General features: G+C 45.1%; 1 protein-coding gene across 9 annotated transcripts in view; it reads left to right on the top strand.

The window, feature by feature from the left end:
- Positions 1-14054, top strand: part of PTPRT (protein tyrosine phosphatase receptor type T) — a 648808-nt gene that overhangs the window by 344324 nt on the left and 290430 nt on the right. For all 9 annotated transcript variants that reach the window (XM_073555336.1, XM_073555335.1, XM_073555333.1 and 6 more), the window contains one exon: positions 11212-11505. In XM_073555336.1, coding sequence (XP_073411437.1) covers positions 11212-11505 — 294 coding nt within the window. The remainder of the gene's footprint in view (positions 1-11211; positions 11506-14054) is intronic.

Below are 14054 nucleotides of genomic sequence, written 5' to 3'. Positions count from 1 at the left end.
TTCATCTTGGCCTGGGTAATTCACCATTTCACTTGATAATCCAGGCATGGTATGTGAAAACAGCTCCATGGAGTAATCAGTAGTATGGCCTGCGTCATCCTTCAATCTTGGTTGGGGTGAAGGACACAAGGAAAGGTGTGGTTCATGAACATGAGCCTCCAATGACGACTCAGTGCTTTTACTTTTTACAACTGAAGAAGAGGAGGCGATAGAGCTGGAGGCTGAGTCAGCAATGTAAGACAAAACTTTTTCCTGATGCTCTGCCTTTAAAAGCGGTTTGCCAACTCCTAGAAAACTAAGCGTTCGAGGCCTTATGTAGCCAGACGATGACGCAGGGTCAGCACCTCCTGCATTCGGTCCTATTTTGCTCTTGCCACTACCATCAGATCCACCACCAACACCATCATTACCAGCTGCCAACCCCCTCCCAATTCCACGGCCTCTTCCACCAGCCTTCCTCATTTTTGGTAGAAATGTAGACAAAATCCAACAAACTATATAGTAATGTAAAACAAGGTACAAGGTGTCTATAGGACAGGGGAGATTTAGAATTTCTGTACACACTTGTGGAGAGTGGACACTTTTGGATTGTGTGAGGCCCACTGATATCTGAGCGCTATGTGACAGGCTCGATGGCACAGCTGCCTGTGACCAAAGTGACGAGAGGATAATGGAGATTTTGAATCTCTGCGCACACTTTTGGGCACTGGACACTTGTGGATTGTGTGAGGCCCACTGATATCTGAGCGCTATGTGACAGGCTCGATGGCACAGCTGCCTGTGACCAAAGTGACGAGAGGATAATGGAGATTTTGAATCTCTGCGCACACTTTTGGACACTGGACACTTGTGGATTGTGTGAGGCCCACTGATATCTGAGCGCTATGTGACACGCTCGATGGCACAGCTGCCTGTGACCAAAGTGACTAGAGGATAATGGAGATTTTGAATCTCTGCGCACACTTTTGGACACTGGACACTTGTGGATTGTGTGAGGCCCACTGATATCTGAGTGCTATGTGACAGGCTCGATGGCACAGCTGTGACAAAAGTGACTAGAGGATAAGGGAGATTGGATTGCTTTTAAAAAAGCAGTTTGCGGAGCAGTGGGTAAACAGCAATGCCAGCGTGTCAGGAAGCCTTAAAAGGCAGCCCAACAACCAACACCACTGATACACCACAATATAGCCTCCCCTTGCACTGCACACACAGTGACTTGTGTGTTGTGCAGGCCAAATCGCTAGCAGCAGAAGCAGTTTTTTTGTCTTCTTCCCTGCCTAACGCTCTCCCTACAGAATCAGCAGCAACCTCTCCCTATACTAAGATCGGCAGAAGTAAGATGGCGGTCGGCGTGCACGCCCTTTTATACCCCCTGTGACGCCCACCAAAGCAAGCCAATCACTTGCATGCCCTTCTGAAAGATGGTGGTGACCCGTGCCTAGGTCATCACGTTGTCCACAGTGTCCGTGGATCCTGATTGGCTGAAAAAGAGCGCAAAACAAACTTTTGAAACGCGACTTTGGCGCGTAAGTCGCCGACCTCGTGGCCGACCTCATCCTAGGGTCGGGTTTCGTTTCATGAAACCCGACTTTGCCAAAAGTTGGCGACTTTTGAATTTTTTCGACCCATTTCGCTCAACTCTACTCCTAGGAAATAAATAGTCGACTGGAATCACGACTTCTCCGACTGTACTTCAGAAATATCCTCACCGGTGAATGCAGCCATCTCTTCAGTGAGTTCCACTACTTCGACCTTGGACGGCTCAAGGAAGGACTCACACTGTTATATCCCATCAAGATATGGACCCAGTCCCAATGGATTGCTAGTTTCGCTATGGTGGACTCAGGGGCCAGCGGCAATTTTATGGACATTACATTCGCTAAAGAACACAGTATATGATGGAAACTGTGGATGGTTCCCCACTGGTGTCCGGGCCCGTAGATCTTGAAACAACATCACTGAAAGTCCGTATGGGGGCGGATCACTCAGAAAGACTGTCCTTCTTGCTAATTTCCTCCCCTCATTTTCCCATAATCCTAGGACTACCATGGCTACAACTGCAAAACCCTACTATCAATTGGGAGACGAAGGAAATACAGTTTCCTAGAAGACAGATATCATCTAAGGAACCAGCTTTAGTTGGGTCAGCATGCTCCGTTGACTTAAATCTACCAATAGAGTATGAGGAGTTCATCGATGTATGTGACAAGAAAAATGCAGACAAAGTGCCTCCACATCGGCCATACAATTGCCCCGTGGAACTGCTACCTGGTGCCACGATTCCGTTCGGTAACATTTACCCTTTGGCTGGGCCAGAATTAAAAGCCCTCAAGGAGTACATCGATGAAAACCTAGCCAAGGGATTTATACGACCATCTTCCTCCCCTGCGGGTGCCCCGATCTTCTTCGTGAAAAAGAAGGATGGCTCACTCCGCCCATGTATTGATTACCGAGAGCTCAACAAAATTACGATCAGGAACTCCTATCCACTTCCATTAATTCCCAAATTACTGGAAAAGGTGCGACACTCTAAAATCTTCACGAAATTAGATCTCCATGGAGCATACAATCTAGTACGGATCCGTCCCGGTGACGAGTGGAAGACAGCCTTCCGGTCACGCTATGGACATTTTGAGTACCTCGTCATGTCTTTTGGTCTCCGTAATGCGCCGGCTACGTTTCAACACTTGGTGAATGACATTTTCAGAGACATACTCGATATTTTTGTTGTTGTTTATTTGGATGACATTTTAATCTTTTCCAGCAACATCAAGGAGCATCAGCAGCACGTGAGAGTAGTCTTGGATCGCCTACGGCAGAATCACTTGTATATCAAGCTAGAGAAATGCGAGTTCCACAAAACGGAAATCCAATTCTTGGGGTATGTTATCTTTCCTCAGGGTCTCAGCATGGATGCTAGTAAAACTCAAGCCATCCAGGAGTGGCCAATTCCCAAGTCCGTGAAGGAAGTACGATTTATTGGATTCGCCAATTTTTACAGACGATTCATTAAAATTTTTTCGGAGATCGTCATACCCATCACCCAATTGACCCGGGAGAAGGTACCATTTGTCTGGTCACTGCAAGCACAGACTGCATTTTCCAAATTGAAAGCTAAATTTACATCACCGATCCTCGTACACCCGGATCCAGATCGAGCTTTCATAATGGAAGTAGACGCTTCCGACTGTGCGATAGGGGCCATTCTCTCGCAAAGAACAGGTGACAAAGATCTTTTACATCCTTGTGTCTTTCTTTCGCAGAAATTATCGCCCGCAGAGAAGAATTATGATGTCGGAAATAAAGAGCTATTGGCCATTATAACCGCATTCAAGGAATGGAGGCATCTACTGCAAGGAGCATCTCACCAGATTGTCGTACTTACGGACCATCGGAACCTTTGAATTCATGAGATTGGCAAGGTGTCTAAAGCCCAGACAGGCCCGATGGACTTTATTCCTTAATCAGTTGGACTTCATTGTTTCCTACAGGCCAGGCTCTGGTAATGGGAAGGCCAATGCACTATCTAGGATTCACTCAGGTAACGTAACTCCAGTATTACCCCCGAGGACCATACTCTCAGAAACAAACTTCATAGGGGAGTTACACAATCAAGATCTATTAACAAGTATTAAGGAAGCCTACACTGGAGACCCACTACTGATCCGACCCCACAATCAGGTAAACCTAACCTTGAAAAACAGACTTTGGTTTCAGGGACAATGCCTGTATATTCCGGAAACGGTCAGACTAAGTGTACTAAAATTAGTGCATGTCTCAAAGATCGCCGGTCATAGAGGAGTCCAGAAGACCCAGGAATTCTTGTCTCGCTCCTTTTGGTGGCCGACCTACCGGAGAGACGTTCAGCATTACGTCTCGTCATGTGAGGTATGTGCAAGATCAAAGAGCAAGTTCAGAAAAGAGCAACCAGAATGTTGACCTGTCTGCAAACCTTGTCTTATGAGGAAAGATTGCAGGATTTGGGATTGTTTAGTTTGCAAAACAGAAGACTGAGAGGAGACTTAATAGCTGTCTACAAATATCTAAAGGGCTGTCACATTGTAGAAGGATCAACTTTATTCTCATTTGCACAAGGAAAGACTAGAAGCAATGGGATGAAACTGAATGGGAGGAGACACAGATTAGATATTAGTAAAAACTTTTTGACAGTTAGAGTGATCAATGAGTGGAACAAGCTGCCACGAGAAGTGGTGAGTTCTCCTTCAATGGAAGTCTTCAAACAGAGGCTGGACAGACATCTGACTGGGATGATTTAGCGAATCCTGCTTTGAGCAGGGGGTTGGACCAGATGGCCCAGGAGGTCCCTTCCAACTCTACGATTCTATGATTCTATGAAAGGTTCCCCGCTCCTCACCTTCGGGACTGCTACAACCCCTTCCTATTCCATCTCGCCCTTGGGGGTCTATTTCAATGGATTTTATTGTAGAGTTGCCTACTTCTAAGGGGAAAAACACTATCCTAGTAGTGATTGACCGTTTGACCAAGGCTGCCCATTTCATTCCCTGTATCGGTCTTCCGACAGCCAAACAGACAGCAGACCTCATCGTACAAAATGTTTTTTGGCTACATGGAGTTCCTGACAAAGTGATATCAGATCGAGGGGTCCAATTTACCTCAAGATTTTGGCGAAGCTTCTGTGCCGCCCTGGACATCAAGGTAAATCTATCATCTGCTTTCCATCCACAGTCTAACGGACAAACAAACGGACTAATCAAACCTTGGGGCAGTACTTGCGTTGCTACGTATGCCACTTACAAGATGATTGGGTAAACTTACTCCTGATGGCCGAATTCACGTATAACAACTCGCAGAGTGCCTCCACCAAGCAGTCTCCTTTCTTTGCTAATAAGGGGTATCATCCCAGCATTCTCCCTCGACTCCCGATAGACACGTCCGTACCCGCAGCAGCTGACCGAATTACGTATTTACAACAGAATTTAGAGTCTTTGAAACAATCGCTGGCTGCAGCTCAGGAGAGATACAAGAAGGCTGCAGACAGGTTCCGTAAACCAGCACCAACATACAAGGTAGGAGACATGGTCTGTCTTTCGACAAGAAATTTAAAATTAAGGATTCCGACATCTAAGTTGGGGCAGAAATATGTTGGCCCATACAAAATCAACAACATAGTAAGTCCTGTAGCCTGCCGTCTTAAATTGCCTACATCTTTGAAAATACACCCTGTTTTTCATGTCTCCCAGCTTAAACCAGTAGTACCGAATCCTTTTCCCGGACGTACACCCGTTCCACCTGGTCCGGTTCTCATTGACGGGAAAGAATTTATTGTGGAAGGGATCATCGACTCTCGGATCCATAGGAGGAAACTTCAATACTTGGTGAAATGGCAGGGTTACCCATCGGAAGAGAATTCCTGGGAACCTCAGGAGAACATTCGAGCTCCCCGTCTGATCCAACAGTTCCATAGCCGATACCCCAGTAAACCGGATCTAAGGTCGTCCGGAGGACATCCTTGAAGGAGGGAATGGTGTGAGGTTCTGAGCCATGCTTGACTTTGCCCTTAATTTTGCCCTTATCAAAGAAGGTGTGAGTAGCTTCACAAGGGGCCATCTTGTTCCTGTTTGACTTTTCCTGTTTCCTGCCTGCTGTGTACTAAAGGGACTCTGCACATTATACCTGTGCTTGTGTATCTGGATCTTCACCTGCTGCCAAGCTTGGAGAGCTTACATTGTGCCTGCTTCTTCTAAACCTCGGGATTCCCCGCTTGTTACTTACCTGCCGTCCTGCCTGACCGCCTCTCCTGTCCGGATCTGCTCTGCTTCTGTCATCTCTGCGGCCTGCTCTCCGCTTGGAGCCCGGTCCAGTCTCAGGACCTTAGGACTGTGTGCGCCTGGACCTCAGACTCTCGCCAGTTGGTTCGTACAGACTTTACCTGTTGCCAGAACTTATATCTACGTACCGTGCAATACTGAAGCCTGTTTACTGTAATACCCTGAACTACATCTGCATAGTACTGAGACCTGTTGCTACAATACAATACTGAACCTTTGAACATATACTGTGTTTGTCTTCTCTGACCCATGCCACCGAGTTCCATAGAACCTATAGTACTAATTTGACACAAGGTTTACATACAGTAAACCATTTCATTTCATGTATTTTTTTATATGTCCCTGACTAATAATTAAATTTGGGTTTGTGTGTAAAATTTGGGACGTCTAGGTGTTAAATTAAGGGGTTAATTCGTTGGAAAAAAATGCATGGGCTCCCGTGGCAAAATCGCAACCAGAGAGGTAAAGTAGGTGAGTGAGGGCAGATTTTAATAGCCTTGAGAGAGACCATTGTTTTTGCCCCCCCCCCATACAAAAATCTGCCCCCAGACACCCCAGAAAAGACGCATCTATAAGATGCGCCTTTTCTGGCACTTATCCTCTCTATTCCCATTGCCCTGTAGCGGTGGATAATGGGTTAATATTAATGGGATAATGTCATCTTGGAAGGTGACATTAAGCCGATTAATAATGGAGAGGTGTCAATTACACACTTATCCATTATTAACCCTAAACTATTAAACGGTTAAAAAACACACAGACATTAATTAAAATTTATTTTAATGAAATAAAAACTCCTAGTTTTGACAAGAGAACAGGAGAAGTCCCAGAAGACTGGAGAAGAGAAAATGTTGTTCCTATCTTCAAAAAGGGGAAGAAGGTGGACCCAGGCAACTATAGGCCAGTGAGTCTGACTTCTACTTTATACCAGGAAAGATCTTTGAACAAATTATTAAACAACATGTATGTAAGTACATGAATAAGAATGAAATGATTAAACAGAGTCAGCATGGGTTTGTAACTAATAAGTCATGTCAGACTAACTTAATTTCCTTCTATGACAGAATCACTGACTGGGTGGATGTCATGCCCGTCATGCCGGCCATGCTGCTTGCGCTGCATGATCCCCATTGACATGCCTGTCATGCCTCATTTCCCCAGGTCCGGGTCACTGCGGGCGCCCCGCTGATCTTGCCTGTGTGTACAGGCACACCTCATAACTGTTATGCCGCAAGACGCCTGGAGCAGTGTGCACGCACGCCTTACCTCATGGCTGCAAGCTGTTGCTAGGTAACCATCCGTCTCTGATTTGATTCAGCAATCCTCTGTATTCCTGGAACCCCTGATCATGTGACCTATCCTATGTTCCAGCACTGTCTGACTCTACAGTCCTCTGTATTCCTGGAACCCCTGATCATGTGACCTTTCCTATGTTCCAGCACTGTCTGACTCTACAGTCCTCTGTATTCCTGGAACCCCTGATCATGTGACCTTCTCTATGGTCCAGCCAGTCTGATCTAGCAATGCTTTCTATGACCCAGGAGGATCTGAACCGGAAGTCCTTCCCTGGTCCTTACTCGGAAGTTCAGGTGCTATGGTGCTATATCAGACCACCCCTTCCTATGGTTGGGGCCAGAGTATCGTCTTGCTTCCCTGCATGGCTGCTTGGTCTGCTCGGTCGCTCCCTGTATTCTGTGCCCCTGCACTCTGCCCTGTCGTGCGTCTCTGCACACGCTCTGTGCTTGTACTCTGTCTCTTGTCACATGCCATGTCTTGTGTTGTCTCTCGTGCTGTTTGTCCTTGCTATGCTTTGCCTTGTAGTACTTCCTCTGTTCTCTGCCTTAGCCTGTTTCGCCATGTCTTGCCTAAGCTCTTCCTTGCCTTGTTGTTTGTCCTATGTTCCATGTCTAGTCTCAAGGCTCCGCCTTGACCCGGCTCTGGGCTTCGGCCTACGCTACGCTGCTAGTTCTATGTCTCTGTTCTGAACCCTGATCCTGGCGTGCCCTCTGCACGCGCAGGACCTTGTCTTGCCTCTGTTTTTCGTGTGCCCTTGCCCCTCTCGTACCAGGCTTTGCCGTGCTGTCTCACACGCGTCTCTGTCCTGTACCTTTGCCTAGCCCTGCCTTGTGGCTGCGTGCCCTCTTGTACGCGCCTGATCACTCTGTGCCTGTTGTGCCTCTGCCGTGCCGCTCCTAGTCGTGCCCGCCTGTGTGCTTCAGCCGTGCTCGCCGTCCAGTGCGATTGTGGTTTCCACCTGTCTGTGCCTCAGCCGTGCCACCTCTAGTCGTGCCCGCCTGCCTGTGCCTCCAGCCGGTACTGCCTGCCGGTGCCCCAGTCGTGGTTTCCGTGCTCCCTTGCACTCACACTGTTTCTCGCACTGTGCGTTTTCGTGCTACTCTTGCACACGTCTTTTGCTTTCCTTGCTCTGTCCTGAACCTTGTCTCTCTATCTTGTTCTGAGTTCTATGACCTGTCTTGTATCCTTGTCTTGCTAGTACCTTGCTCTGTGCTTTGCTCTTTGCCTGGAACCTTGACCTTGGCATGCCCCTCTACACGCGCAGGACACCAGTCCTGACCTTCAAAGCCCAATGTGTTCTCTAGCACGTGTGGGACCCGCAAGCACCACACCTCAAATCAACTCCAGGCCTTTTATCTGCTTACTTGCGAATGACATAACGAAGGGATTGCCCACACCTGTCCATGAAATAGCCTTGGAGTCAATTGTCCAATTACTTTTGGTCCCTTTAAAAACAGGGTGGCACATGTTAAGGAGCTGAAACTCCTAAACCCTTCATCCAATTTTAATGTGGATACCCTCAAATGAAAGCTGAAAGTCTGAACTTCAACTGCATCTGAATTGCTTCGTTTAAAATTAATTGTGGTAATGTCTAGAACCAAAATTAGAAAAATATTGTCTCTGTCCGAATATATATGGACCTAACTGTATATGTATATGTATTCTATGTGTATATATCTATTATTTCGTTTCTTTATTAAACCTGTCAGTGTGATTTTACTGTATCGCGCACTGATTTGCCGGCTTTTCTAAAGGACACCGGGTGCGTATTTCTCGCAAGTCACACATCCGGTCCGTGTCTAATGGGTTGTTTTTGCGCAACCATAGACTTGCATTGGCGTATTTCGGCCGGAATACGCTGACAATCGCAGCATGCTGCGATTGGCACGGACCGTAAAATATGCGCGAGAAATATACGGCTGATGGGAGCTACCCCATAGAGAATCATTGGTCAGTGTGCAATGCGTGGTTTTTACGCCTCTCACTCATCCGTATTTGTCTCTAGTGTGACCCCGGCCTAACAGTGGTGCTTGACCACATTAACGAGAATGCAGCTGTAGGAAGAAAATGACCTTATTTCATCCAGGAGCTACCAACTTTCAGTCTTAGAGGTGTACATGAAGCATCTACAGTCATCGCTAACAGTTCCACTCACTATACTCGGCTGTATGCATGCCCCAACAGTTTGATTGACAGCTCACTTTGCAGCACATCTGTGCAGAGCAACCTGTCAATCAAAGTGACTAGGCGTGCTTACAACCATCGCTCACTGTGCCATGAGAGATGACTGTAACTGTTCCGTCCACCCCCCATGACTGAATGCTGGATCTCCCGATCTCGATAAGAAGCAGCCTCATCTTATCCTGATAACTTCTCTTTCAGAAAGGTGGCCAGACAGCATTGTAGCATAACTTACCTGCAGACTAATGCTACATACGCAGGTAAATAGCATTTTACCTATCATGCCTGATAGGACACGTTCCACCATGGGCAACAATAATTCTATTTTGACATTAATACAGTATATTTGAGTATTTATTTTCTGCAATAAAATTATGTATAGCATTGATTATTTAGAATATTAATCTAATATATAAAGCTCAAGTGTGTGTGTATGTATGTATGTATGTATGTATGTATGTATGTCCGGGATTGGCATCTGCACCGTCGCAGCTACAGCCACAAAATTTGGCACAGTCACACGTCTGGACCCCGAGAGTGTCCTAGGCTATGTTGTGAGGCGAAATTTTAACCCCGCGCGTTCCAATTCACCAAACTATTTTGCCTCTATCTACATAATGGGGAAAAAGTGTGTGTGTGTATCAAGCCCCGCCCCTCATTATGATGTCATAATGGTTGACTATGGGTTGGAGGATGTGTGATGGGTATATGGGCATGGGACTATGGGATGGAGGATGTGTGATGGTTATATGGGCACGGGACTATGGGATGGAGGATGTGTGATGGGTATATGGGCACTGGACTATGGGATGGAGGATGTGTGATGGGTATATGGGCACTGGACTATGGGATGGAGGATATGTATGATGGGTATATTGGCACGGGATTATGGGATGGTGGATATGTATGATGGGTATATGGGCATGGGACTATGGGATGGAGGATATGTATGATGGGTATATGGGCATGGGACTATGAGATGAAGGATGTGTGGTGGGTATATGGGCACTTCACTATGGGATGGTGAATATGTATGATGGGTATATGGGCATGCGACTATGGGATGGAGGATGTGTGATGGGTATATGGGCATGGGACTATGGGATGGAGGATATGTGATGGGTATATGGGCACTCGACTATGGGATGGAGGATATGTATGATGGGTATATGGGCACGGGCCTATGGGATCGTGGATATGTATGAAGTGTATATGGGCACGGGACTATGGGATGGAGGATAATTACAATTTGCTATAACTAACCACAGTTAGTTACTATGCCCGGGCAGCGCCGGGCTCTTCAGCTAGTTGCATTATAAAAACAATTACTACTTCAGATTTTTCATAGCTCAGATTATTTGCATTATGGCTTCTTATCTCTCAGCCCTAAGGTATATTGTCATTAGCAATGAGTGGATCAATTCACACAATTCAGTTCCATGGTCTAGGTCAGTGCTCTCTGTCCGTGGATAGGAGGTGTGTGAATTTCCTTACCCTCCAGGATTCCAAGCTCAGAATCACCTGTGCATGCCAGTCAATGGAATCAAGTGCCACCCCAGAGAACCTGTAAGTTCTGGATGTTCATGCAGTCCCTGTCCATGACCAAAGAACACTGACCTGGAATGTGGACCAGGGTTGCACAAAGCAATCCAGTCATCTGTAGTACTGGTACATTCTTTCTTATGTTCTAGTTCTTCTGCAGACAGGAGCTCTGCATGGGTTCTTGCCAGGGCTGATTCTAGCTTGGACTGTGGACTGGGGTTCCGTAAAGTGATCCACTCAATTGTAATTGTCATGTATTCAGTTTTCATTTATCAGCTTAAGGGTTTAATGTTGAAAGTCAATTAAAAGGATACTTTCTCTCCTTGAATTCTAATAGTTTACATTTGTGGAAGGTCATGTTCTTCCCTTTCTGCCCTACCAGAGCCACCAAAGCCTATTGCACCCCCAGAACTTTTGGCAGTTGGAGCTACATATCTATGGATTAAACCAAATGCTAACTCAATCATTGGTGATGGACCAATTGTCCTGAAGGAGGTGGAATACCGGACTACATCAGGCAGCTGGGCTGAGACCCATGTTATGGATGGACCTACATACAAACTATGGCACTTGGATCCAGATGTGGAATATGAAATACGTGTCTTGCTAACCCGTCCTGGTGAAGGTGGCACCGGACCTCCAGGACCCCCTCTCACAACTAGGACAAAATGTGCAGGTGGGCTGTGATTTTAATAATATGTATTGTTTGTTTAGCTTAGTTGTGTACATACTATCTCTTATTTTGCCTTGTAAAATATAGAATTAAAGAGTATAGATGTGACCTAAAGATGCACCAATCCTAGAAATGAATGTCTGATTGTGAAATAGTAAATCTTGTAAAAATCAAGCAGAGTAATGCAGATCTATTACATGTTTGCTTGGTGGACAAACAAAGCCGTCCCCCTCCTTTGTAGAGAGGGAAGGCTTAGCGTTCGACAGGGCAGAGGGGGAAGCTCCTGCTGCAGACAGTTGATAAACAGCCACAAAAAAAACAGAAGAGTGAATGTTGGCATTGCTGAGCTCATGTTTAATCAGTTTTATTTGTAATATGAGACAAAATAGCATCAATGAAAATGAGATTAAGGAAGAAGATGTTATAATATTTTTTAATTGTGCTTTTTCTGTCTTTAATGTTACTTTAAGGCTCAGCTCCTAATTATACATTTGCAATTAAAATGGCCTTTTCTTCCTTTTAGTGGGTTGAGATCAGCGGGTAATTGGAAGTGGGTACATTTAGCTTTCTTTCCAGAAGAAGCAGCAGTAAAACATTTATTTTTGGCTAAATTAAAAATTTGCATCAAATTAACGTTATTGACAAAAAAAATGAAGACCGTACTCATCTCTAGACTCAAAATAATAATTGTTGTATCATCCTAGGAAAAAGAAAGCTGAGATCAGCCATGCATCTCTTAAAGGAATACACATTTAGCTCAAATTGTTAAGTGGCCCAGTAAGAAATTGGGGAAAGAACATTCAATATTTTATTAAATTTATGCATTTTATCAGAACATTAGTTTGTTCTATTTTTGCTGTAACCCAGTTTTAATAAACATTCCTGGATATGTTCTCCATCCTAATGCATAAATATTAAATACAGCTGTTCAGCATATTCACATTCAGCATTATTAAATCCTGCACTAGATTCACAACATACACATTTATAATCCAATACAGTTTGATGCATTATAATAAATGGCAGCTGATTTCATACATAATGCAACAAGAAAAGAAACATAAAAGCATGTCAATCCAAACTCTTAAGGCTGGCATAGCATGTCAGTAGTGCCATACATTGTCACAAGCAGTGTGAATCAGATATTGGCTGCATTATTTTGTGAATGCTTCCCTCTGAAACACCTCAACCTTTCATATAAAACATACCTAAAAAGTCGTCCAAGGACCATACGTCTTAGAAGATTAGTCCAAAAGGCCGGACCTCAGCAGTATATTTTCACCCACCCAACTTCCCTAGACTGATAGGTTTATTGCTATACGTTGTATTATGAGACACCTGTCAGTGTCAGGAAATGGGGCAGAAAGCAGCTGCCGAGAACCTCCATCTTGGACCAGTCACCTGAGATGCATTGTCTGATCCTCCCTCTTGGCCCAGTCACCTGAGATGCATTGTCTGAACCTCCCTCTTGGACCAGTCACCTAAGATGCATTGTCTGAACCTCCGTCTTGTACCAGTCACCTGAGATGCATTGTCTGACCATTAGTGATGGGCGAGTAGCATCGTTGCTCGGGTGGCCTCCGAGTATTTTGGCGTGCTCGGAGATTTAGTTTTCGTTGTCTCAGCTGCATGATTTCCGACTTGTAGACAGGCTGAATACATGTGGGAATTCCCTAACAGACAGGCATTCCACACATGCATTTAAGCTGTCTAGCAGTCACAAATCATGTAGCTGATGCGACAAAAACTAAATCTCCGAGCACGCCAAAATACTCGGAGGCCACCTAAGCTTTCTCGTGGAGACCCAAGCAACGAGTATACTCGCTTATCACTACTGACCATCCCTCTTTGACCAGTCACCTGAGATACATTGTATGAACCTCCCTCTTGTACCGGTCACCTGAGATGCATTGTCTCTGGCCGGGCTTTTAAAGTATTTTTTATCTAAAAATCCACAGTGTTCCAGAGCAAAAGACCCACTGGTGCAATAATGGAGTCAATGTCTGATTCCTCCTAACATTTCCTACAAGGGTAACTTGCTTTCTCTTTGTACAGTAGTAGGGCGGCTATATTATATATAGGTGGTTGTTATTAGACGTGGTGGTCATTTTGCAGTTGAAGCTTTGATTTAATAGCCTGACCTTATTCCAAAGACCCTACCTTTAATGTTATAAAATAAGATTTACCTGCTCAGATCTAATGCACATTAAAAGCCACTTCATACTAATAAATATACATTTAGTAGTGGATTCAAGAGGCCTCTTTAGAAGGTTATAGAGAGAGGTGGCAGACAGTGCCAATATTTGGTAGCTAAAGGTATGTGACAGCTATAATCGGTGCAAGGCTTCAGACTGCCACTTATTGTTAAGTGCTGTATCCAACCCTCTATTCTGAGTACCAAGTATCACTTCATGTCTCCATCCCGTTCACAGTGTGGGGTGCTAAGTATCCTGCTCTATCCATTTCTATTACTCTTTCAGGAAAATAAGGAGGTCATGCTGCTTTTCAATTACCTTCATGTGTTACATTGTAACCTTTGTCTTATAAGCTTT

Source organism: Dendrobates tinctorius, unplaced genomic scaffold (genome assembly GCF_039654945.1).
Source record: "Dendrobates tinctorius isolate UK_male_01 unplaced genomic scaffold, ASM3965494v1 ptg000223l, whole genome shotgun sequence".
Classification (NCBI taxonomy): Eukaryota; Metazoa; Chordata; class Amphibia; order Anura; family Dendrobatidae; genus Dendrobates; species Dendrobates tinctorius.
Note: the sequence above shows the minus strand (reverse complement) of the source record. Positions and strands in the feature narration are given on the sequence as shown.